At 60.4% G+C, this 25373-nt stretch overlaps 2 protein-coding genes across 4 annotated transcripts; both read right to left on the bottom strand.

Annotated features, from left to right (window-relative positions):
- Positions 1-57: 57 nt before the first annotated feature.
- AAAS (aladin WD repeat nucleoporin) lies at positions 58-11182 on the bottom strand. 3 transcript variants are annotated; one of them, XM_025458770.3, is made up of 16 exons: positions 10928-11182; positions 9445-9572; positions 7345-7400; positions 6958-7049; positions 6719-6765; positions 6390-6488; positions 5925-6068; positions 1977-2097; positions 1623-1747; positions 1406-1466; positions 1224-1314; positions 970-1063; positions 824-891; positions 607-688; positions 430-514; positions 58-312 (listed from the first exon to the last, which is right to left on the bottom strand). In XM_025458770.3, the coding sequence occupies exons 1-16, from the start codon at positions 11048-11050 to the stop codon at positions 88-90; spliced, it is 1641 nt and encodes a 546-aa protein (XP_025314555.2). In that variant the 5' UTR covers positions 11051-11182; the 3' UTR covers positions 58-87. The 3 variants fall into 3 exon arrangements, with proteins under 3 accessions (XP_025314555.2, XP_035563155.1, XP_035563156.1); XM_035707262.2 differs by lacking the exon at positions 10928-11182 and adding an exon at positions 10014-10145; XM_035707263.2 differs by lacking the exon at positions 10928-11182 and adding an exon at positions 9828-9969.
- Positions 11183-14930: 3748 nt separating this feature from the next.
- On the bottom strand, positions 14931-22896 carry SP7 (Sp7 transcription factor). The gene is given in 3 exon segments (XM_025458769.3): positions 14931-17137; positions 17139-17840; positions 22781-22896. Coding segments are annotated over 3 exon segments (1293 nt in total). The 5' UTR covers positions 22802-22896; the 3' UTR covers positions 14931-16567.
- Between the last annotated feature and the right edge of the window lie 2477 nt (positions 22897-25373).

Below are 25373 nucleotides of genomic sequence, written 5' to 3'. Positions count from 1 at the left end.
TTTTTTTTTTCTTCACTAGATCCCAGTCCAACTCCCTGAAAAAGTCTCGTAACAGAGTGGAAAACAATGAAGGGACTTTTATTATTATTAGAAGTGGGAGTGAGGGGAGTGGGACAGGCCAAGCGATGGCCCCGGGAGAGGATCCCACGGGGCAGAGGTTGGGGATGTCTCCGTGAAGAGGGGCAGGTCGTGAGTAGAGCCTCCACCCCCAGCTGGGGGCTCCTGGGTCCGGCCAAGCACTGGGCTAAAGCGGGGGAACTGGGCATTAACAAAGTACAGAGGGATGTGGGCGATTCGGCCTGTGGACCAGCACTGCAGGGGACAAGAAAGACCCATCAGCCCGGGCCCAAAGGCGGCCACACGGGGCAGGGGGGCAGCCTTTGTCCTCGGCTCCGCCTGCCCCAGAAGCCCAGCAGCCTGTCTACTCACCACGCTGAGCAGAGCCCCCTTGTTGAAGGAAGGATGGAACGTGATGAGCTGCGCCTGGGCCCCGGGTTCCCCCTGGATGATGCCACTAGGGGAGGAGGTGAGCGGGTTGGCGGGAGGCTGGGAGGGAGCCCGCACCCGACGGCCTGCCCCCTGGCCTGCCCCCTGCCCGGCCCTTACCAAGGAAGCAGCTCAAACACAGGGCTGTTCCGAGTGCGAAAAAGGAGGATGACTGGTTTACCGTCCTGGACCCGTGGGTTTCCTACGGGAAATGGATGCGATAGCGAGGTACCCCGGCGGCGGAACCCCAGGCAGGGCAGAGAACTGCACCAGGACGCCGGCACCCTCCACGAACGGGGTGAAGGCTGTGGCCTGGGCAAAGCCCCTCCCAACTCACCTTTCATGAGCACGGCCAGCCGCTCCCCACTGGGGTCCCAGACCATGGAGTGCGCCTCTCCCCCAAGCCTGTGAGGCAGAGTCGGGAGGGCTCAGCATGCTCCCTCCCTCCCACCCGCCCTGCCCCTCCCTCTGCCCCGAGCTCACCTTTCCTCTCCGTCCGGTGTCTGCACGGTGGTCTCCGACAGGTCGGCCACGATGGTGGCTGACTTCGCGCCCCCAACGCGCCCCTGTCCTTCCCCTGCAAGAAGCGCAGCGGCTCTGGGGTACAGGAACCGGGCGTCTCCCCTCCCCCCTACCCCACCCCACTCCGCCATAAGCCCCGCCGCCTCTCAGGTCTCGAGCTGACTTGACTTCCCTTTACCCTTCGGAGTAGCCTATTCAGAGGGTCCCTGACTCACCGCCGCGCTCCGGGAATGCCAGGGAGTAGATGAGTGGTTCCCCCAGCACCGTGAACAGCAGCCGGTTCCCATCCGGGCTCCAGCAGCCAGTCTGGGGGCGGGGGCAGAGCACGGGGTCACTGGCGTGCGGGGGCGCGGGAAGAAGGGCGCGGGAGACCAGCTGGGGCCGCGGCCCCCCTCACCTGACACCGGCCCGAGAGAGTGGGCCACCGCTCGCAAGTCCACATCTGCGCCTCCCAGACCCTGCGCCGGAGAAGCGCGTCACGACCTCGGGCCTCTGCGGTCCAAGCCCACGTCCCTGCCTCCGCCAGTCCCGGGGCCGGAGGGAGAGAACAGGGCGGGGGGTGGGGGGGGGTCTGCGTGCTGGGGGCTCCCCGTCCAGTCATCCCCCCCACTCACCGGAAGACAGCTGAAGGGGTGGTGGCCAGGACTTTGCTGCCATCCGGCGACCAGAGCAGGTTGGTGACCCCGCCTCCCCGAAACCAGGGAAGGGGCACACAGGTCTCGGTGGCGACCTCCCAGACCTGGGGCAGGAGGGCCGGGGGTGAGGGCGCAAACCCCCGCGCCCCGTCCTCTCGGGGCCGAGGGACGCCCAGGCCAGGAGGGTCGGTTTCCGCGGCCGCCAGCGGCGTGTGACGGCCCCGCTCCCGGCCGCAGCCTCTCCTCCCACGGGACACCTGCCCCCAGACGGAGGCCGCTCCCGCCGGGGGCTGAGGGGGCTGAAGCGTGGCCACGGGGTGGGGACCGACTCACCAGGATGGCAGCATCCACGGGCGACGCGGACAGCAGGCGTCCCCCGCTGGGCGCCCAGGCCAAGCTCGTGACGGGCGCGTGCCCCGGGTGAGCGAGCACTTGGGCGCAGCCAGAAGAGGGTCTGCCGAGGGGACACGGGGGACACGGGGTCAGGAACGCCCGCGACTTAGGCCGGCGGCCCCTCCAGTCTCCGGAGGGAAGTGGAGGTCGCGGAGGGGAGGACAAACCAGAGCGTAAGCGGCGCCCAGTCCCCACCACGAGGCCCACGGACGGGAGCGAGTGCACGGGGCGAGCGCCCAGCGTCGCCTGCGGACGACACCGGCCGGGGCCACCCGGGCCACCCGGAGCCGAGGGGACAGTCCGCCGCCCGACCCTGAGGCCTGCACCTGCGTCCCCGCGTCAGTCTCCCAGCGCCGCCTCCTGGGCCGCAAACCCTGCCTCCCCGGCTCCGGCCACAGTCCCCTGCTCCTGCGGGGTGTTCTGCTTGTCCCAAGGATGCAGCGCGGGGCTCAGCCTTGTGCCTCCAGAGCCGCCGGACCGAGCTATGACCCGAGCTATGACCGCCCCCGAGCCAGGGACCCGGCCGCGCGACCTACAACCCCGGCGGCTTCCCAGCCACTTCTTCCAGGCCCAGAGACCCGGCTCAGTGCCCGGTGGCTCCGTCGCCTCTCTCCTGAACACATACCCTACAGGGATGCCCTCCGTCTCCGTAAAGGGACGTTTCAATTGTTTGTAACGTTCTATACGTCACAAAACGTTGCAAGAAATATTCCCTTTATCTATATCCTCATGAACTCATGTTACTATGTGTCCAGGATTTGGGGTAAAAAAGGCTTGCACTTTTCAAAAACTAAATATGCCAACAAATAATTTTCTGAGAAGTTTGTACCACAATACGGTTTTTCCGCCAAGAAAAAAAGTACCCCTTTCCTAGTCTTGCTAGTACTGGATACTATCAAACATTGTTTTTTAATATTTTATTTATTCAGAAGAGAGAGAGAGAGGCAGAGACACAGGCAGAGGAAGAAGCAGGCCCCATGCAGGGAGCCCGACGTGGGACTCGATCCCGGGTCTCCAGGACCACGCCCTGGGCCTAAGGCAGGCGCCAAACCGCTGAGCCATCCAGGGATCCCCCATTTTTTTTTTAATTTAAAAAAATTTTTTTAGAGATTTTATCCACAATAGACACACACAGAGAGAGAGAGAGGCAGAGACGCAGGCAGAGGGAGAAGCAGGCTCCATGCAGGGAGCCTGACGTGGGACTTGATTCCGGGTCTCCAGGATCAGGCCCTGGGCTGAAGGCGGCACTAAACCGCTGAGCCACCCGGGCTGCCCCACATTTATTCTTTAATAAAAACTCAGCATATCACTTTGTCCAGTTCAGAAAAATAAAACCCAGAATTCTGGTTTCGAGTCTACTTAATTTGACATTTCTACGACGACACACTCCTGTCCCGGCAGTGTCTCTCGCACTTACTCAGCCCTTGCTTAATGTTCTCCCACAACTCTCTCCAGGGCTCTAGTAGATTAAATACATTTCACCACTCATTCTCAGGGAGCTCAGCAACTACACATTGGAAATAGAATATTTTTTTCCAGGGATCAAATCCCACGTCGGGCTCCCTGCATGGAGCCTGCTTCTCCCTCTGCCTGCGTCTCTGCCCCTCTCTGTGTCTCTCATAATAAATGTATAAAATCTTAAACCTTTTTTCTTGTCTTGCTGCATTCACTAAAATCTCCAAAAATAACGTTAATAACAGTGATAATGGGGGGTACCTGGCTGGTTCAGGAGATAGAGCATGTGATCGATCTTGGGGTTGTGAGTTTGAGCCCCACACTCCGTGTACAGATTACTTAAAACCTTAAATAAAAATAACAGTGATAATGTATCTCTGTCTTGATCTTGACAGGACTGGAAGCGATACCTTTAGTATCTCGTATTTCACTGTCTGACCTGGTAGCTGATTCTGAGTACTCTTTTATTTTTTCTCAGTAAATACTCCTAGGTCATCTCTTTGTGTTCCTATTTTACTTTGTTTTCAACTAGAAAGTCTGCTTTTTAAGAAGGGCATTTATGGATATAAGCATTTTTCTCCTTTAATTTTCTAAAGTAATAAATCATGTTAATAGATTTCCTAATGACAAATAGTCTACTTTCTGGAAAAATCCTACTTGGTTAAGATTGTTTAAAAATATACTTCTGGGGGATCCCTGGGTGGCTCAGCGGTTTGGTGCCTGCCTTTGGCCCAGGGTGTGATCCTGGAGTCCCGGGATCAAGTCCCACGTTGGGCTCCCTGCATGGAGCCTGCTTCTCCCTCCTCCTGTGTCTCTGACCCTCTCTCTCTATCATAAATAAATTTAAAAAAAATAAATAAAAGAAATAAAAATAAAAAATAAAAAATAATATACACACACTTCTGGACTCTACTTACTAGTATTTTCTTTAGGATTTATAAATCTATGCTCAAATATTGTCTTACACTAATTGTCAGGTTTGGGTTTTAGGTTGAGCTTTATAAAAATAAATCAGGATGGATTCTGGAACAGAAAGGACATCAATGGAAAAACTGGTGAAATCTGAAGTCTGAGTTCAGTTAATAACGTACAAACAGCAGTTTCTTAGTTTTGACAAATGTCACAAGGTAACGTAAGATGTTAACAGTAGTCGAACTGGGTGACAGGTATACGAAACTCTGTACTATCTTTGCAGCTATCCTAAAAATCTAAAATTTTGCCAAATTTTATTAAAAGAGAAAAAAATCAAGAGCCTGATTTCTAAACATTTCCAAATTTGTCTGTGGTCTAGTCTAATTCAAGTAACATGGAGGGGAGCCTGACTGGCTCAGTCCATAGAGCATGTGACTGGAACCTCAGGGCCATGAAGTCGACCCCCACACGCGCTGGGCACGGAGCCTACTTTAAAAATGAGCAACATGGAGATTATCTTTTCTTTGAAGAGAAAACTCTCATAAAGTCATCTCAGCATGGCATTTTTTTTTTTTAGTAGTAGAGGTCATCCATTTTCTTATACAATCCATTTAGTTACAGATTTTGATAGAGAATCAAATATTTCTTTTTTTTTTAATTTTTTTTTTAATTTTTATTTATTTATGATAGTCACAGAGAGAGAGAGAGGCAGAGACACAGGCAGAAGGAGAAGCAGGCTCCATGCACCGGCAGCCCGACGTGGGATTCGATCCCGGGTCTCCAGGATCGCGCCCTGGGCCAAAGGCAGGCGCCAAACCACTGCGCCACCCAGGGATCCCGAGAATCAAATATTTCCTTTCAATTTTCGATTTGTAGGTCTAAACTTGTGTCTGATATTCTCTAATAATTCTATTTTCTTCCATATCTGCAGTTATTTTTCTTTCCCATTCTGAAAAATTGTGCTTTTTCTCTTTTACCCCAACAAGGCTAGCCAAAGGTTTTATTCTTTATCCATAATTTAAAAGACTAGTTTTTTTTTTGTTTTGTTTTGTTTTAAGGTTTTACGTATTTATTCCTGAGAGACACAGAGAGAGGCAGAGACACAGGCAGAGGGAGCAGCAGGCTCCATGCAGGGAGCCCGACGTGGGACTCGACCCTGGGTCTCCAGGATCACACCCCAGGCTGCAGGCGGCGCCAAACCGCTGCGCCACCGGGGCTGCCCATTGACTTATGTCTTTATTTATTCCCTTCCCTGCTGCCTTTACATCTGACAGTTCTCTGGAAAAAACAGTCTTTCTACTCTATGATCCACATATACACAGTCCCCACAATTCCAGAAGCTCCTAGTTCTGTCCGTTTCTCTACGTTACAGCATTCCCAGCAGCTCAACAATGACCTTACGTCGGCTTCTCCCACAGCCCTGGGAAGATAAAGAACTTCCAGACCTGGCCACCCACCTCCGCTAACACGGCCGCAAGCCTCAACCCTCAAGGTAAGACAGATGCTGCTGCTGGGACTCACCGGGTAGACAAGGAGGTGGGGTCCAGGGTCCAGATGAGAATGCAGGTCTGGCAGGCCACAGCCAAGACAGAGGCACTGAGGGGCTTCCAGGCCAGAGCGGCCACGTTCCGCTGCAACCGGTGCTTCAGGGAGGGGACTATAGTGCTGTGGTGAAGGTGAAGGGCCTGGGTCAAGGCAGCGACACTACAGCTCAGGGGACAGGAGCTCCCTTGAGGAGGGAAGGCCAAGAGAAGAAGGCTGACCACCCAGGGCCCAGGGGGCTTGTGAGACGGAAGGATAGGATAAAGGTTTGATCTGGAAATAGGACACCTCAAGTCAGTTGTAGAGAACCCGAGCCTGGTTCTAGAAGGGGTGCTGTGGGCCAGGCCCAGGAACCTCCAAGAAGCCCTGGAACCAAGGCTGGTGAAGGAAGACTGACTTACGGAGACCAGAGAGTCAGAGCCCGCCCAGCAGGTGAGCACATACCTGTTGGCGTTGTACACACGGATTGAGTCATCTAGCAGAGCCACTGCAAACTTGTTGGTGTGGGGGTGCCAGGCAAAGACCCGCAAGCAGCAGCTGGACCTGTGGCAGGAGTGAGCACAAGGAGTCTGAACCCATCCCCCAGCCCAGAGGCTCAGATTCCCTTTCACACGAGGCCATTACTGGTTTTCACTTTTTATTTCTTTCTTCGGGAGTGAGAATGTGGGTAACAGTCAGGAAAGGGGTGGGGAGGGCTCTCTGCCTTGACTTCCTTCTCCAGGGAAGCTCCAAGGACTCCCGTCCCACACAAGTCTCAGAGCTTGCACACTTACCAGTTTGTGACTTGGGCAAATTCAGCAATCAGATCTTCGCTCCTGAGCTGGAAGAACAAAGCGGATAGAGGACGCCCTGGGACGAAAGCTTAGCCCCTCAACGTTCCACAGGGGAGCTGGACCCCGCCCACCCTCTACAGTCTTCCCACCCCACCCTGACCTTCAGGGGCGGGAAGTGGAAGAGGGTGGGAGTGGAGGAGAGGCAGCCACAGAGGGCCAGGGGAGGAAGCCAAACTTACGGACAGATGGGGGAACAGGGACCCGTGGAGGGAGGAGGCCCATCGACAGAGTGCCAGGGCCCAGCTGGACGCCGTCTTCACCCACTCGAACACTGTGGGGGTGAGGAAGCAGCTCTGATTAAACCATTCACAGGGCTGTCACCAGCACCCTTGGATAAGGAACGAGCAGGGAAAGGACAAGCATTCCCCATACTCTGGGACACGGGCTCTGGGGTATGGGAATTAGGCAGAGAGGAGAAAAGATGGCACCAGCATAGACAACTGGGGCAGGAAAAACACAGCTACAGGGAAAGGGCCTGGGCCAGGAGGCACTGGGATGAGTTAGGAAGAAAATGAAGGGGAGATACCAACCACAAAACTAGAGAAAGCTAGAGAGGAAGTACTCACCCTCCTCCTCCGAGTTTGCAATTTCATTCAGCACCCCAAAAAGGCCCATATCACGCCTGATGAGAGGAAACCGTGAGTCAGATTACTCTGATCCCTTCCGTCTCCCTCTACAAGTTATACTCATTCAATAACGTATTAAAAATAAGAGCAGGCAGCCCGGGTGGCTCAGCGGGTTAGCGCCACCTTCAGCCCAACGCATGATCCTGGGGTCCCAGGATCGAGTCCCACATTGGGCTCCCTGCATGGAGCCTGCTTCTCCCTCTGCCTGTGTCTCTGCCTGCTCTGCCTGTGTGTGTGTCTTATGAATAAACAAAATCCTTAAAAAAAAAAAAAAAAAAAAAAAATATATATATATATATATATATATATATATATATATATATATATATAGTGTCTTTGTGGGAGGCCTAGGTGGCTCAGGGGTTGAGCATCTGCCTTTGGCTCAGGGCATGATCCTGGGGTCCTGTGCCGAGTCCTGCATCAGATCTCTCCCCGCATGGACCCTGCTTCTTCCTCTGCCTGTGTCTCTGCCTCTCTCTCTGTATCTCTCATGAATAAATAAATAAAATCTTAAAAAAAAAGAAAAAGAAAGATCAGTATGACTAAAAATTAGAGGAGCACAAAAACGGAGAGAAGGAGATGGGTGAAGAGGCTACTTCAGAAGTCTGGAAAAAAGACAAAAGTGCTCTGAACCCACAGGGTTGGAGAAAAGCAGATAGATTTGAGAGGTTGAAGTAGAATGAACAGAATTTGACGGCCAATTAGACATTAGTAAGAATAATATCAAGGGAAACACCTAGATAATAATTATAGCAGTTAAACTGCACACAGTACGCTAAGGCTGGCCTAGATGCTTCGCACACATTATCTAGTCAACCACTATCACAACTCTGCAAAATAGGTTTTGCCAAGACTCGCATTTTCAGATGAGACAACAGAAGCATGAAAAGGTTAATATCATCAATGTGATCTCAGTAGGAAGGAGCAGCATCAGGATTCAACCTGCCTGTCGGCTTCGGAGCCTACACTCAAACCACTGGCTCCTGAATGAGTGGTAAGGCAATCCCTTGGGAGGAAAAACACAAGGTAGAAGCAGGTTTAAAATGGAAAATGAAGGGACGCCTACGGGGCTCAGCGGTTGAGCATCTGCCTTCGGCTCAGGGCTTGACCCCAGAGTCCCAGGATCGAGGCCCACGTCCCGCTCCCTGCAGGGAGCCTGCTTCTCCCTCTGCCTGTGTCTCTCATGAATAAACAAATAAAATCTTTAAAAAAAAATTACAAATGAACATCCCCTTTGAAGCACCTACTGGCGTTGTAGGAATTTATATTTTTTTAATTTTTTTTTTAATTTTTATTTATTTATTTATTTATGATAGTCACAGAGAGAGAAAGAGAGAGAGGCAGAGACATAGGCAGAGGGAGAAGCAGACTCCATGCACCGGGAGCCCGATGTGGGATTCGATCCCGGGTCTCCAGGATCGCGCCCTGGGCCAAAGGCAGGCGCCATACCGCTGCGCCACCCGGGGATCCCTGTAGGAATTTATCGTACACGTGTCAGTGATAATAACTAATCCTGGAAGGGATTAATAGGTACGTGCCAGGCACTGTTCTCTAAGTGCTTTATATCTATTAACTCATTTCATCATCACTACAACCTTGTAAAATGGGTCCCATTTTACAGATGAGGAAAGCGAGGGACCAAGTTAATCAAGTACCTTACCCAAAATCACACAGCTAAAGAGTGACACGGCCACAAACTGAATCCAGGCGGTAGGGGTCCACTCCTAAACGCGCTAACTGAATGACCTAAGTATGTGATCGTCCCCTGCTACGTTATACCTAACCTTGCTGAGCTTCAGGTTAAGGTTCGGAAGAAGGGGCAGGGAGCAGGCTCGCTTATGCCAGAAACCAAAGCACGTCGCTGGAGATGAGATGAACGACTGTCCACAGGTTCCCCAGTAAGGACTACTAATTTGTTACGATGAATGACATCCGATACTGAACCACAGAGGGCGTGGCGGCCCGAGGCAGAGGGGTGGTGACCCCATTTTCCCCAGGATCTGCAGACCGGGGTCCAGGAGACCCTTTGCCACATCTCACCATACGTTGATGCATCTCTTCCACACTTGCTCGCGGTGATGGATGAAGGCGGTTCTTGTGCCGTGGTCCAGCCTCCCAGGGGCCTTCAGGGGATCCTTAGTCAGGTTCAGCACAGGAAGATTGATCCACTATAGGCCAGGAGTGCAAGGTGGGACAACGAGTCAGTCTCCTCCTGCGATCGCTGCTGAATTCCCGGCCACCCCCAAACCGCGGCTGGGCTACGAGTAAGAGGCCTGTTTCCCATCAGAAACCCAGCCCTTGTGGGAAAGGGAAGCGGAGCTTAGCTCTCTCATCTGCAAAACTAGCCCATTTCACGGAGTTGCTGTGATCATCAGCCCTTAGAGCATCGGCGAAGCACACCGGACTCAGACTCTCTTACACACCAAACGCTCAATAAATAGCAGTTTCTCTCCCTTTTCCTTCGCGGGATCGCCGTGGGAAAAAACGCTCCGGGTTGTGCCTCCCCAGGTCTCCCAGATACTGCCCCCAACTGCTCAGCAGTTCCCCTGAAGCCCCCCGCATCCTCTCGTTCCCTCTAGGCCCGCCCACAACCGCTCAACCTCCCTCACCCTGCAGCCCCGGCCCTACACTGCATCCCAGCCCCTGGGGTCTCGGGCCTGGGCCGGGCAGCTCCCGCTCCGCCAGGCTGAGCCCTGCGACCCCGGGCCGTCCCCCCGGCCCCCTCCCCCGCGGGCCCCCTCCCGCGCGGGCCCCCTCCCTTCTTGCTCCGCCCCCTCCTCGCTCCGCCCTCCCGCGGGCCCCGCCCCCTCCCGCGCGGGCCCCCTCCCTCCTCGTTCCGCCCCCTCCCGCGGGCCCCGCCCCCTCCCCGCCCGGCCCCCTCCTCCTCCCCGCGGGCCCCTCCCTCCCTCCTCGCCCCGCCCCCTCCCGCGCGGGCCCCCTCCCTTCTCGCTCCGCCCCCTCCCCCGCGGGCCCCCTCCCTCCTCGCTCCGCCCCCTCCCGCGCGGGCCCCCTCCCTCCTCGCTCCGCCCCCTCCCGCGGGCCCCGCCCCCCTCCTCCTCCTCCCTGCGGGCCCCTCCCTCCCTTCTCGCTCCGCCCCCTCCCAGCGGGCCCCTCCCCCCCCGCGCGGGCCCCCTCCCTTCTCGCCCCGCCCCCTCCCCGCTCCGCCCTCCCGCGGGCCCCGCCCCCTCCCGCGCGGGCCCCCTCCTCCTCCCTGCGGGCCCCTCCCTCCCTTCTCGCTCTGCCCCCTCCCGCGGGCCCCGCCCCTCGCTCCGCCCCCTCCTCGCTCCGCCCCCTCCCGCGGGCCCCGCCCCCTCCCCGCCCGGCCCCCTCCTCCTCCCTGCGGGCCCCTCCCTCCCTTCTCGCTCTGCCCCCTCCAGCGGGCCCCGCCCCCTCGCTCCGCCCCCTCCCGCGGGCCCCGCCCCCCTCGCTCCGCCCCCTCCCGCGGGCCCCGCCCCTCGCTCCGCCCCCTCCCGCGGGCCCCGCCCCCTCCCGCGCGGACCCCCTCCCTCCTCGCCCCGGCCACCTGGCCCCGGAAGTCGGGAGGCGGACTCTCATAGCTACTGCCTGTCGCCAACTCGTTATTGTGCTCGTAGAGGGTGACTTGACCCCTGGGCGGCGGCGGCGGGAACAGCCCCAGGGAGCACATCCTGCCGGTCCCGAGGACGCCCGCAGCCGGTGAGCTCCCGGATCCCGCCTCCCTAAGTCCTAGTTCCCGGGCTCGATTCGGATCCCTACGGGTAGCCGCCTGGGACAAACGGCCAAACTCACCGGAAGTGAGCGGAAGCGGAACGCGGACCGCGTGCGCATGCGCAGTCCCGGACGGCCCCCACCCAGGGCGCCCTCGCGCGCCGCCTGGCGGCCGGAGGGAGCGCGGCGGGGCGGGGCTCGCGCTGGGGAAGGGCGGGAGCGGCGGTGTCGGGGTCCTCCGTGAGCCTGCCTCCCCCCAGATCCCACAGCCGCAGCACAGCTCCCCACTCCGGCTCAGCGTTCGGAAAGCCGCAAACAAGCCACGTTCAGGGAAGCGTCTGATTAAACCCTCGCAGGACTGTGCATCGTCCGGAGGAAATGACCGAGCGAGCCCCCGGGAGGAGTGACGTCACGGGAGACCCTGGAGGGACAGGGACGCGCCTCCAAAGCCTCGGGCCGAGCCCGGGGTTAACGGGAAGGGCGAGTGCGCTGCAAAACAGTGACATTCCCTGAGTGTTACCGCAGAGTGCGTGTAAGAGCCTTACAGCCAGCCCGAAGTACTGTTCTGGCACCTCGAGGAGGGAGAGGCGCAGGGACTTTGCACCTAAAAATACCAAAGCCAGGCGCTGCGGTGTAAGAATAAAAGTGAGATTGGGTGCTTGGCTGGCTGAGTCGTTGGAGCCTCGACTCGATCTCAGAGTGCTGAGTTCTGGCCCCATGTTGTGTGCAGACTTCACGTAAAAAATAAATCTTAAAAAAAAGAAAAAGAGGGGCACCTGGGTGACTCGGTGGTTTAGCTCCTGCCTTGGGCCCAGGACGTGACCCTGGATCGAGTCCCACGTCGGGCTCCCTGCATGGAGCCTGCTTCTCCCTCTGCCTGTGTCTCTGCCTCTCTCTCTCTCTCTCTGTGTCTCTCATGGATAAATAAAATATTAAAAAAAAAAAAAGGAAAAGAAAAAGAGGGGTACCTGGGTGACTCAGTTAAAAGTCGACCTTTGGCTCGGGTCATGATCGCAGGGTCCTCCCATCGAGTCCCTCCTTGAACTCCCCGATCCGCTGGGAGCCTGCTCCTCCCTCTGCCTTCGCCCTTCTCCCCAACCCCCGTCTGGGACTAGAGTATACTCTCTCCTCTCTCCGTCTCAAATGAGTAAATCTTGAGAAAGAAGAGGGAAATTGATTCCAAAAGCTGGAAGTCGAATGCAGGATGAGGGCTCCTCTTCTCACAGGCGTGTGACTTCGGGGAAGTCTCTGAATTCCTCGAGCCTCAGCCTCCTCACTTTTGCAGAGTCCTGCTTATTTCCCCTGGTTGTCTCCCACACGAGATAATGGAAATGAAGCCATTTAATACGTTGTAAGTACCAACCACTGGATTAGGCACAACTCTGCCGTGAACTTGGTGACCTGCTGTGAACCTGGTGCGCTGGGTGGTCGCCGGGCCGCGCCTCCCCGGGCACGTCGGGGTTCACAGGTCCTGGGGGGGGGGGGCCGACCCCACCATGACCCCAGGAGAGAGAGTCACCTTGGGCTTTGGTTTGTTCATTTACTTATTATTATTTGTTTATTTATTTATTTATTTATTCATGAGAGACACACAGACAGAGGCAGAGACACAGGCAGAGGGAGAAGCAGGCCCGATGCAGGGAGCCTGACGTTGGACACAATCCCGGACCTCCCGGATCAGGCCCTGGGCTGAAGGCAGGCCCTAAAACGCTGAGCCACCCGGGCTGCCCTGGTTTGTTCATTTAAACAAGGGTAAATGAGCAATTCCAAGGACCATGCTCTGGGGACACAGAAATGTATAAGGCATAGTCCCCACTCCCAAGAGTTGCCAGTCTAGTTGGAGAAACTAGGGTGCATCCTGAGTTTAGCATTCTTGGGCTGGGTGTGCTACTCCTTCGTGCATGAAAAGTTGCTCCCAGGAGAATTATTCCGGGGTCAGAAAACAAGAAAGCTTCTCTGAAAATGCCCTTAACACGGAGCAAGCCCCGGCCGGGCTCCTGCAGTCTAGTACTTCCCAAATGTCCCTGAGCACAGGCCCCCCAGAGGATCTTGCTAAAGTGCGGGTTCTGGGGTGGAGCTCTTCAGCTGTGTTTCCACGATGCCCCCCCCCATACAGGATAACTGCACGGACCAAATTTCGAGGAGCCCCGGTTTAATTTTCTAGGTTAGTTCACTGTCCCCTGGAAAGTCACAGAAAGCTTGAGGAGCATCGAGTATAAACAGGGTAGTTGGGAGCAACTTGCTGAGAAGTTGGGGGGAAGGGGGAGCGCTAATGCGGGCTTTGGAGGAAGGGAGGGAGTCCCCGACTCCGACAGTGAGTGGGGGCCCCTGGGCACCCTCCACGCAGTTTCGGTTTGTGCTCAGTGGTGCCACCATCCAACCCCAGATACCTCCCCCCAAAAAATCACTGCCGACGGGGCCGCAGCTTGCACCTCCCTTCGGTGAGGCCTGACTTTTACCGGCAGGTTGTGCGGTGGTTGCCGGGCCGGGCGGGCCTCGGCCTGAGCTACGGAGCGGGGTCGTAGCCTCCAGGGCGCCGTCGGGGGTCGCAGGTCCTGGGGGCGACCCCGCGCCTGGCGCCCTACGCGCGGCCTCCAGGGGGCGCGGCGGCCCCGGACAGCGGCACCCACGGGACTCGCGGCCGGCGGCGGGGCGGGGGCGGGCCGCGGGGGCGGGCGGAGGCGCCGCCGGAGCCCGGGTGCCCGGAGCTCGCCCGGCGCGGAGCGGCCAAGCGGGCGCGCGGCCCGGCGGCCCTGTTTGTGCTGGCCGCGCGCCGCCGCTATTTGGGGCGGTTTTTATCTCCCAGAAACCAGCAAACCCCAAGCGGAGTCCGGGGAAGATGAAAGCGGCCGAGGGGAGGGGGAGGGGGCCGCGGCGGGCGGGGCTGGCACCGACAGGCGGGGCCCGGGGTCCCGAGGAGCCGGCCCGGCGGCGGGGGGGCAGAGGGGGGCAGCCCGGGACCCCGCCCCCGCCCTCCGCGCCTTCGAGGCGGGGCCCGAGGGCAGGGGATCCGCACCCGGAGAGGGGGGGCAGCCCGGGACCCCGACCCCGACCCCGCCCCGCCCTCTGCACCTTCGAGGCGGGGCCCGAGGGCAAGGGGTCCGCACCCGGAGAGGGGGGGCAGCCCGGGACCCCGACCCCGACCCCGCCCGCCCTCTGCACCTTCGAGGCGGGCCTCGAGGGCAAGGGGATCCGCACCCGGAGAGGGGGGCAGCCCGGGACCCCGACCCCGACCCCGCCCGCCCTGCAGCGCCTTCGAGGTGCAGGGGATCCGCACCCGGAGAGGGGGGCAGCCCGGGACCCCGACCCCGACCCCGACCCCGACCCGCCCTCCTGGAAGCGCCTTCGAAGCGGGCCCGAGCGCAGGGGGTCCGGGGCGGGGGGGGCATCCCGAGCCCGCCCGCAGCGCCCCCGACCGGCCGGGGACGGAGCCCCGCGGGGGAGCCCGGGGCCGGGCCGCACAAAGCCCTATTGTGGCCCGGGGCCGCCGCCACAGAGTGGCTTTTGTTCGCCCTCCGGTCGGCGGCGGGCACGGCTGATTGCAGCCCGGGGCGGGGCGGCTGCGTGCCAGGCGGGGGCCGCCCTGGGGACCCCTGGGGCCGCGCCGCCGTCGACCCGCCCGGGCCCGGCCGGGCCGAGCGGGCGGCGAGCGGGGGGAGGAAGCCCTCGGTCCCCCCGTCCCCCCCCTCGGCTGTCCCCCGGCCCCCCTCCCCCCACCCCGCCCGCCGTGGGCACCGTGGGGTGCCCGTGGGGTGCCCGTGGGAGTCTCCAGGTGCCGAGGAGGGCTCCCGTGGCTCACTCTTCTTCCCTCCTCCTCCTCCATTCTCACCAGGACAAAATTTAAAATCGAACTTTTTATTAAATAATAATAATAATAATAAAAAAAAAGACTCCATGAGGGCACGATCCTTTCCCTTCCACAATATTACCCTCTCCCCAAGCCCCAGCGGCTTTTACCCTTTAACTTGGGGCCTTGAGGGAGCAGGAGATAGAAAAGGAGGATCCAAAGTCACAGGAAAGGCAATCAAAGGCACGAAGCGGCTTTAAAAGTCACCAGAGGTGGAGTCGGGAGCATTGGAAATCCCAGGTTGGGGGGGGGCCGTGGATGCAACCCCAAATCAGCTTGGGGACCTCTGTCCTCCTCGCTGTATAAATTCTTCTTTCTCATGGCTTCTAGGCACCAGCCTAGCAGTGCCTCGGACAGAAGGGGCACTCAATAAATACTTGATTTATTTGAATCTGATCCCAGAGAAAGCCTTCCCCGCCTATTCTTCTGGAGACGCACCTCCAAACCAGTGTGCTCCTCCTGTGAGGTGGGCTTCCCCAACGAGCACGTCTAGGATGGCAGCTGCAAGCTCTCCATAACCATGGCAACGAGGGATTAGCCTGATGGGGTCATGGTGTCAGGGGAGGGGCAGTGGAAAGAACCTGCTCTGGGGTCAAGGGAGCTGGGGTACATTCCAGTCCTCCCCTCCATAGGACTCGAGGTTTCACAGCTTCTGGCTGGGGCTGGGAACATTAGGGATCCCTAATTGAGAGACACCCCATCAACTCTTTAACAGAGATCTAGCTAACCAACCCTATTAGCAGAGATTCTATTAAAAGAGAAACCCCATTAACTGAGACCCTGATGATAGGAATTCTATTGACAAGATCTCCACTAACGCTTTTTCTATACAGAGATACACTTAGCTACAGTTTCCATAGCAGAAACGGACCTCCTTCCCTCCCCAGCTCACTCTACCTGACCTGTCATCATAACTTAGATAAATAGAATTATTATTATTAGTATTCATTTCTCTTGGAACATAGGGGTTAAATATACAGGCCCGGGGGCAGCCTCCCTGACCCTGGGGTCACCCCATCTTTGGGATCAGATCCCCACTGGTCTGCCCCCCTCTTGGCACCCTGCTCCCTGCCAGGTCGCTAACCCCAATCCCCCTAACTCTGGCCCCTAATGAGGAGGCCACCAGGGGGCAATAAATTATCATCATCATCATCATCATCATCATTATGTTTGTAAAAACAAAAACAAACAAACAAAACGCTCTGGAGCATGGAAAGCAAGTGGGATAAGAAGCTGGGAAGACTGGAAGCTAAGCGTAAGCAATCGCGGTAAACAAGCTTGGGAAGCAGAAAGGGTGCTCGCCAAGGAGTTGGTGGGATGGAGAAAGCAAGTGTGGGGAGCCCAGATGGAAGGGAAATGAGACGGTGCGATAGGAGCGGAGGGGATGTTGGGGGTGGGGTGGGGTGGGGTGGGGGGCTGGGAAGCCAGAGGACAGAAGTCGGGCACAAGGTGAGGGCCTGAGAGGAGGGTCTGCAGCACGGGCTCTGGGCAAAGGTCGGGGAGCCGCAGGGCGCGCCGGGGGTCACCAGGCCGGCGGGCGGGGGGGCTGGCAAGAGCCCCAAGGGCAGCATGCTGGGGCCCAGCGGGTGAGGACAAGCGCGTCCACGCAGCCGGCGACCCCGCGCCCGCTCAGATCTCCAGCAGGCTGCTCTGCTCCGGGCTGCCTTCGGGGGCTTTCTCTGGGGGCGCCGGGGAGGCGGGGGGCCGGGGCGTCTGACTGGCCTCCTCCTCCGCGGCGCCGCGCGCCTCCCCCAGGTCCTTGGGGCCGCCGGCAGGGGGCCCGGGGCCCGGCTCGCCGTGGGTGCGCTGGTGTTTGCTCAGGTGGTCGCTGCGGGTGAAGCGCTTGGAGCACAGCAGGCAGGTGAACTTCTTCTCCCGCGTGTGCGTGCGCACGTGGCGCTCCAGCTCGTCCGAGCGCGTGAAGCGCTTGCCGCAGAAGAGCCAGTTGCACACGAAGGGCCGCTCGCCCGTGTGCCAGCGCAGGTGCGCCTTCAGGTGCGAGGCCTTGCCGTACACCTTGCCGCAGCCCGGGATGTGGCAGCTGTGGATGGGCTTCTTGCGCAGCCCCGCCGCCGCCGCGCCCAGGCGCTCGAGCTCCTGGCAGTTGGGGCAGTCGCAGGAGGAGCGGCCCGCCCCGCCGCCGCCGAAGCCGCCGCCCCCCGCGCCGGCCCCCCGGGGGGCTTTGGCCGCACCAGCCCCCCTCCAGCGGCCCGCTATTGCTCACGGCCTTGGGCTTATAGACGTCTTGGGGCAAGACGTGCTGGGGCCCCGGCTGCAGGAGGTGGGGAGCTGGGTAGGGGGCCGGGTTAAGGGGGGCAAAGTCGGACGGGTAGGTGGGCAGCTGGGGGTTCAGCGGAGGCTGAGCGGGGCCCGCGGGCAGTGTCCCTTGCAGCCCATCACCCTGGCCCTGCCCACCACCTAGCCAGTTGCCCCCGGGGTGCATGTCCCACCAGGGAGCAGGAGCGTTGCCAGGGCCCGGCGAGATGCCTGCGTGGATGCCTGCCTTGTACCAGGAGCCGTAGGGATGTGCCATGTCCAGGGAGGTGTAGACACTGGGCAGGCAGTCAGGAGAGCTGTGGCCCTTGGGCACTAGTAGCCCGGGGTCCTGGGTGCCCGTGGGTCCAGGGAATGAGTGAGAAAAAGGAGGGTACTCATTGGCATAGCCCGAGGTGGGGGCAGGGGGACTGCCTGCAGGTGAGAGGAGCCCATTGGTGCTTGAAAAGGGGGCTGGGTAGGCGTCCCCCATGGTTTTGGGGGCTGAAAGGTCACTGCCCACGGAGTATGGCTTCTTTGCGCCTGCTTTGCCCAGTGTCGTTGAGTCCCGCAGGGGGCTGGTGCCGCCAAATTTGCTGCACGCTGCCGTCAGCATGGCCAGGGGGCTGGAGCCATAGTGAGCTTCCTCCTGTGGGCAGAGGGAAGCGCTGCTTAGAGGGGGGCGGAGAGGCGGGAAGGGAGGCAGACTCTGCAGAGGGAGAGCAGAGCCAAGGGCCCAGGAAGAGTGGAAGAGGATGGGAGGGAGGGGTGGAGGGGCCGGTGAGCAGTGGGCCCCAGGGCAGAGCTCCAAAGAGTCATGGGAGGGGAGCAAGGTCTGGAGGCAGCCTAGCAACTGGAGGAAGGAGGCAGGAGGCTGGAGGCTGGAGGCTGGGGGCAGGAGGGTGGAGGCAGGAGGGTGGAGGCGGAGGCAAGGAGGCTGGAGGTAGAGGCTGGAAGCAGAGGCAGAGGCTGGAGGCAGAGGTGGGAGGCTGGAGACAGGAGGCAGAGGCTGGAGGCTGGAGGCAGGAGGCAGAGGCAGGAGGCTGGAGGCAGGAGGCAGAGGCAGGAGGCCACTGCGGAGTTGCTGGGAGGTGCCAGGCCTCAGAGGAACAGGAGCCGCTTCTTGGCTATTCAGCCGCGGGGACGGACAGCACCGAGGTGAGGTGAGAATTAGGGGTCCTACCCCTGGAAGTGGGTTCAGAGCCGAGGCCGTGGTCAGAGACTTGGGGAGAAAAGCTGAGACTCAAAGAGGAACGTGGGAAGAAAGCGAAGTATTAGGGGGCAGCTGCCCCCCCAGAGTTTCTCAGCTTTACCCCCGAGCCCACTTCCTGTCCCGCTCCAGCTCCTGACCGAGGCAGCGAGTGGCCGGGTCTCCCTGAGGCCGCAGCCTATGTCCCTGGTAAGGAATCTCTTGGCAGGGACTCGAGGGCTGGGGAGCAAGAGGAAGCGACGCGGAGACACTGGGACATTGAGAGGGAACAGGGCCGCCGCCAAACCAGGACTGTGGCTGAGGCAAGAATGTCTTTCAAGCGGGCAGTGGGCACCTCCTGCTCTGTGGAGCCGGCTGGTCCCCCTTTGGGAAGGCTGGAGGGGCCCGACGTCCTCACAGCCCCTGGGCCGGGAACTGGGGTGGCCCAGATCCTGGCTCAGGGCCGCCCACGGCCCCCCAGGTCCAGCGGCCCCTAACGCGCGGCCCGTGTGCCTGGTCTCTCTCCAGGCGCGTAGATGTGGGGCGCGGGGCTCTTTCAGAAACACGAAATGCCCTTCATGCCCATCATGCTGCTCCTGCCAGGCCAGGCCACCCTGAGATTCCCCTCCCCCAGGAGCTCGGGGCACCCCCGCCGTCAGCCTCAGGACAGGCCAGCAGGAGGTACCCTCCAGAATCCCGGGTACAGGCAGCCATTATCGAGGATCCCACCCAAAGGATGCCCCCCCCAGCAGCTGAGCCCGTACAGTATCCTGACGGGATCCTCCAAAGCTGATGTACCTGGTGCCTTCCCGGACAGAACCCGAGCACCAGGCCTACAGGTCGTCTGGGGCTTCTGGGCCAGGCCGTGGCGAGGGGCGTGTGCACTCAGCACTCCCGCACTGCTCCCCAAGGGCAAACCTGCCGCTGCCCTGTGCAACCACGTCTTTCTGCAGTCCTGTCCCCTCGACCCGTGGACCCCCAAATTCAAGCCTCCAAAGCCTTCCTGAAATCTGGCTATGGGAAAAGCCCTGCGTCCTCCCCAGTTTCCCAGGAGCCTCTGACCTCACAAGCAGAGGGTAAGCTGAGGCAGGGTAGCTGATAGGGCAGGAGTCAAACCCTAGCAGAAAAGTAAAAACAGGGGTGCCTGGGGGGCTCAGCAGTTGAGCATCTGCCTTTGGCTCAGGTTGTGACCCCGGGGTCCCGGGATCGAGTCCCACGTCAGGCTCCCCACCTGGAGCCTGCTTCTCCCTCTGCCTGTGTCTCTGCCTCTCTCTGTGTCTCTCATGAATAAATAAAATCTTTAAAAAGAAAAGAAAGGTTAGAAACAGAGTGCAAAGGGGAGAGGCAGAGACCCAGAGCCCGGAGGAGCAAAGGACCCTGCAAAGGCACAGACGGAAAAGCCACAGGGGCGGGGAGGGGGGGTGGACAGGACACAGAGGAAAACTGGCATGAGGGGCAGACATGGGCAGGGGCCCAAAAGAGCAGAAAGGTGAAAAGACAAAGGGCAGAGAGAGAGAGGAGAGCAGACAAAGAGGTGATGGAGAGAGCCTGGGCCAGGAAGGCGGAGGAAAACACAGGGAAAGAGGAGGAAGAAAACAGAAAGGGGGGAGGAGGAGGAGGAGGACGGCTCTCCTACCTAAGAGAAAACCACCATGATGCTGGGCCCCAGAAAACCCCCAGACCAGGCCACTCCTCCCTCCCTCTCCCCCTGACCGCTTCTCCCCCCGGCCCAGCCCGGCTCCGTTGGTTTCCCTGCGGTCGGTTTATTTTTAAAAACGCCGACGCCGTCCCCCCCGCCCGGCCCTCACACTGTGGCCACAGGGGCCTCAGCCAAGCCCAGGGACCCCACCCAGCTGGGAGAGGGAAGGAGGGGTGAAGGAAGGCAAGCGGCCCCAGGCCGACAGGAGACCCCGGCCCGGAGCCGAGGCCCCGGGGCCCCTGAGGGCAGGGAAGGGGGGCAAGGCGCCAGGCCCGCTCAGACGGTTCTGGAGGCCAAGAACCGGGCACCTGGCTAGGTCCACCACAGCCTCAGGTCCCTTCTCGGCTGCTCGGGCGACCCCGCGAGCGTCCCACATCTGCGCCCCCAGGCCTGGCCACATGCTCTGGAGCTGACTGCCCAGGAGCCCAGGAGGCCGCCTTCCAGCTGTTTCCCTCCTACCTCCACCCCACCTTCTGCTAACACAATAAAAGGGCTTAACGCACTGACAAGGAGTCTCCAGAGAAAGAGCAATGGGCCGTCCCAGCTCTCCCCACACGTGCCGGGAAGGGGGCCCCCTCTTCGCAGGGCCTCGGGGTGCCCAGCGGACCTCCTGCTGAGCTCACAGCCACCTGAGGGCCCGCTGGCCTTCCCCCGTGGGCACCTGAGTTCCAGGGTCCAGCGCCAGCTCTCCGCCGCCAGCCTCCGCCCGCGGCCGGTCCTCCCACCTCCAGCTGCCATCCCCACCCGGCCCTCACCACTGCTCCCTCCTGCCTCCCGCCCTGCAGCTCAGGCGCCCAGGTGAGCCTCTCGCCCAGGTGAGCCTCTCATCAGGCAGCAGCTGCGTCCCTCTCCGGACGCCAGAGGCGCCCCCCCCCCCCCCGTGCGGGCAGAGGGCTCCCTGGGTGGGCAAGGGGGACGGATGAGGGCCCAAGTGCCCCCACAGCAGGAGCACCAGGTGGAGGGGCTGGATGCCCTCGTGCGGGGGCATCTCCAGCTCCCGGGCAGTGAGGGACACCAACACCCAGACTCCAGGGCACGCTCCCCTTGCCAAGTGCCACCCCAGTCCTGCGCCCCTCCTGCAGGCCCCTGGGCCGGCCCCTCCCCCGGGCCCCAGTGCCACGCTGGCAGCCCTGGCCCGGCGCCCACGCCCACTGACACTGCCCCTGCCCTGCCCTGCCCCTGCCCCGGAGGCCCCAGGACGTCCAGGCACCTCGTCCCGAGGCTTCCTCCAGACCAACCGCAGCGTGTCAGTGCAGGCTCGGCGTGGGGCCTGGCGAGGGGACGAGGGGATGGCAGGCGAGCAGCCCGCCCTTGGTGCGCAGGTACAGCACGCCTGGGGGCCCGACTGACGGAACCGTGACCAGGGCCGCCGCGTCCACGCCCCCGGCTTGCCTGCCTCTCCCTGACGCTCCACGCAGCCTGACCCGCTGCCGCTGGCCGCTGGACCACAGATGCTCAGGGGCCACTGCACGTACGCACCTGCGCTCCCACAAAGGCTGCCCCACGTGCAGGCCGCGTGTTCCTGCTAACGCTTGGGCCCAGGCCAGTGAACGCGGGGTCAGCGGTCCCGCGCCGCCTCGCATCCCCCCCACAGGCCCAAGGAGTGGGCTTCCCGTCTGGCCTGTCACCCCTGGGGCTGAGCTCGGGCACCGGGAGCAGAGATGGGGGCTTCCGAGGGGCCAGGGAATCTGGAACGTTCAAGGCTACTGAAGGTGCTTGACCTGAAGGGAAGGCTTTCTGGCTCCAAATTCCTGTGGAGGGACCCAGACAGCAGGACAGAGATGACAGAGAAACAGAGTCAGCGACCCAGAAGCAGGGAGAGAGAACTCAGGCCGTGCAGAGTGGCCGCGAGGGCCTGCGAGTCCTTCCTTTCCAACTGCGCACCTGGAGTCCCCCGGAACCCCTGACCCCGAACCTGACCTCCATGGCACCCTGGTTCCCTCCAACCCCAGTGCCAAAGGCTGGGGTCCCAGCCTGTAGGGGAAGTGGCCCAGTCCGCCCTGGAGCCTCCCACTCCCAAAATAGAGCTGAGTTTGTCTTTGGCTGAAAGCTAAATATTTGTGAGCCGGGCAGGCGGCCTCAGACCCTGGCCCTCCTCCTGGGTTCCCTGTCAGGCCGGGGCCGGTTCCTCTGGCCAGCCCCCCCACATGCACAGCACTGCCGGCTCCCTTCTCTCGGGGCTCACCTGATCCCCCACACGCCAGGCGGAGGCCCAGCCCCTGACCACCTACAGGGAGACCGGCTGCCGCTCAGGCTCGGCCAGGAGCTCCCCAGAGACAGACCCGGGGCCCCCAAGGCACTGTCCCCCGTTTGCTGCCTGGTGCCCACCCCTCAGCCTCTCCTTCGCTGTCCCCCCTCTTGGCTGAGCTGCCCCCACCCCTCCTCTTCCTGCTTTCTCCATCCCTGTCCACTCCTCAGGGTTGGCCTGCAGGCGGGGACCTCGGAGGTGCGGAGGTGCGTGCCTTCTCCTGACCTGACCCCTCTCATCTTCCTCTGACTGCTCTCTGACCCCGGCCCCCTCTGTCCCGCCCTCCCTCCTGCCCCCTGCTCCCTGCAGAGCCCTGTCCTCTCCTCATCAGAGGGACCCTGGAAGTGACAGGCACCACAGCCACTGTCTGTGTGAGTTGGGAGGTGGGGGCGGGCAGGGGTTAGGGCCAGTAGGACTGTCGCTGGTGTCCTGGGGGGAGGAGGGGACAGTTACCTCAAGCAGGGAGGACGCCATCCTGAGGCTGGGGACCGGGTCCCAAGGAGCCAGGCAGATGGAGAGAGCCAGCCGAGCCGGGGAGAGGGAGAGGGAGGGAGAATGGGAGAATGGGAGAGAAGAGATCTAAAGTTAGAAGGGACTGGGGGGTGGGGGTGGGGGGGCTGTGCTCTGTCTGTAGGGATCCACCCTCTAATTACAGCTTTCCCAGCGGAGAAGGCTCCGGATCCAATGAGCAGGGCGAGAGAGGGAGGCAGAGGGTCCAAATTTCCTGCTCCATTTGCTGAGCTCCCCAAAGAAGGGATCTGGGCGGGAGAGGAGAAGCCGGGCTGGGGAAGGGGTGGAAGCAGGAGGAGGTAGGGCGGGGGGCACGTTGTCAGGGGTCCTGGAGGGCTGCTGGCGGGGAGGGCCGGCGGCCCAGGTGTCCCACACCCCGCCCCCAGCGGCCCCGGCTCCCGGGTCAGGTACCTGGGGGCGCCGGGGCCGGGCGTCCTGGGGCTGTCCTCCCCGCAGCTCTGGCGGGGGGCGTGCGGGCGAGGGGTGGCCTGCGGGCCCGCGCCGGGGGGCCGGGCTCCCCTCCCGGGCCAGCCCCGCTCCCGTGCCACTCGGGCCGCGATCCGGGGTCCTCCTCTGCTCCAGAGTCCCGGCTGCCGCTGCTGCCGCCTCTGCTGCCGCGCGCCTACTGCTGCTGAGGCCGCGCCGCCCAGGGAAGGAGCAGGAGGGAAAAGGAACAAACCCCAAACCACTAATTAGACATCCAGGGGGGGGATGGGGGATCGGGGACGACACTCGCACAGAGAGCCTGGAACACACTGACACACACACTCACGGACAGCCCCGGGATGATCCGTGCACACGTCCGCGCACACAGTGCTGCCCACACGGCCACGGCCGCTGTCCTGACGGAGCACAGCCACACTCGCACACAAGTGAGCACAGTGACACGGCCGGAGGTGGACACACCACACACACACACACACACACACACACCGTGCTGACCACAGAGATGCTTGCGTCCCCAGTCACCCTAGATCGGGAGGACGGGCCGTGTGTGTGTGTGTGTGTGTGTGTGTGTGTGTGTGTGTGTGTACATGTGAGGCAGGAGGGAGGCCGTGCTCTGGGTGGAGGCTTTAGTTCCCTAAACTTTTAGGGTCACTGAGGTAGGTTAGTTAGTGAGCCAGGCCTGGAGGAGGGGTGCAGAGTGGAAGAGGCCTTGGCACAGGCTCAAGGGTTCCCCAATCTTCCCACTGCCTCAGTTTCGCTCCTAGAATGGAGCACCCAGGCCTCCCTCACACTGTGGGGCAGACAACTGGATCTTCAGATTCTGAGAAAATTGAAGGTGGGCAGGAGTGAGGGTGGAGGTGGAAGGTCACCAGGTCAACTCATCCATGCCCGCGCGACCGCCTAGCCCCTTTGGATTAACTCCCAAGAAGATAAGCCCTGGTCTCCATTATTCCTCGCCAGTTACCATCCCCAGGCTCCCCTTGGCCACACGTCAAATCTCCATCCTTTGCTGGATGGTTCTTCCTCTGAGTGGTCATGCTTTCCTGGGAGGGAGCTCCCAGTTCCTTCTCTCACCGCCACGCAGCAGTGCTCTCTTGCAGCAGGCAGAATTGAAGCTAGAGCTGCAGCAGGACTTCCCAACGGTGACTTCTCATCAAAGTGGGGAAGATAAGAAGGAAGGTGGCATCTCTCCCACAGAGGGGCCCTGCCAGCTGCTGTTGCTTTGCAGCTTATTCCCCAGCATAGCCCTCAACCCCTCGGAGACCTGTCCTCCACTCGCCTCACTTCGCAGCACAGTTCCCTTACTTTCTCTCCTCGAGTGCCCACTTCCCTGCCTCTCTCACTCTCCCTGATGAAGACCTGGAGGTCCAGGGAGTGCTAAGCACAGTTTAACCAGCAGGCAGGATCAAAGTTCAGGACTAGGCATTTGGATTCCAGCCCCATGATGTGAATTCCCCAAGGAACCATGTGGGCCCAGTATTTGGGGAAAGGCTTAGAGAACCAGGGTAAATGACAAATGGAAAGGAAGGGAAAGATGGAAGGAAGGAAGGAAGGAAGGAAGGAAGGAAGGAAGGAAGGAAGGAAGGAAGGAAAAAGAAAGAAAAAAAACAGAACAGAAAGACCCAGAGACACAGAGAACAAATAGAACAATCCCAGAGAATCAGAAGAGACGCTGTGGGACATAAAAGAGAAAGAGACAAGAGGGTGACACTAGACCAGGTGCTTGGCTTTAAAAAAAAAAAAAAAAAAATACGGGGGTGGGGTGGGGAGGAAAAGGAAAAGAAACTGGCTGGGAGGAGCAAAGATAGAGACAATGGCTTGGAAGGCCGAGGAAGTAGCCGGAGGCCTGGCCAGGTCTGGAGGAGGCAGAGGGTGAAGCGGCGGCGCAGGTGGGGGGCGGGGATGGAGTATAAATAGCGCATAATTGTGTCCGATGATTACACGGGCCACCCCACCCGTCTGCCCAAGAGGAAGTGCCCGTGGTGGGGTGTCCCCGTGACCTCCCAGTCTCCCCCTGGTGGGGGCATCTGAGGCTGAGGTGCCAAATGGATTTCCGGAGGGCCCCCCACTTGGAAGCTAGGAAGAAGGG

Source organism: Canis lupus, chromosome 27 (assembly GCF_003254725.2).
Source record: "Canis lupus dingo isolate Sandy chromosome 27, ASM325472v2, whole genome shotgun sequence".
Lineage (NCBI taxonomy): Eukaryota > Metazoa > Chordata > Mammalia > Carnivora > Canidae > Canis > Canis lupus.
This window is presented reverse-complemented; position numbering and strand designations above follow the sequence as displayed.

Coding starts and splice junctions, on each gene's coding strand:
- AAAS (XM_025458770.3), bottom strand. CDS start 11,050: ATGTGCTCCCTGGGGCTGTTCCCGCCGCCGCCGCCCAGGGGTCAAGTC. Junction 689..823: donor GCTGGCCGTGCTCATGAAAG/GTGAGTTGGGAG, acceptor CATTTCCCGTAG/GAAACCCACGGGTCCAGGAC. Junction 313..429: donor AGGGGGCTCTGCTCAGCGTG/GTGAGTAGACAG, acceptor TGTCCCCTGCAG/TGCTGGTCCACAGGCCGAAT.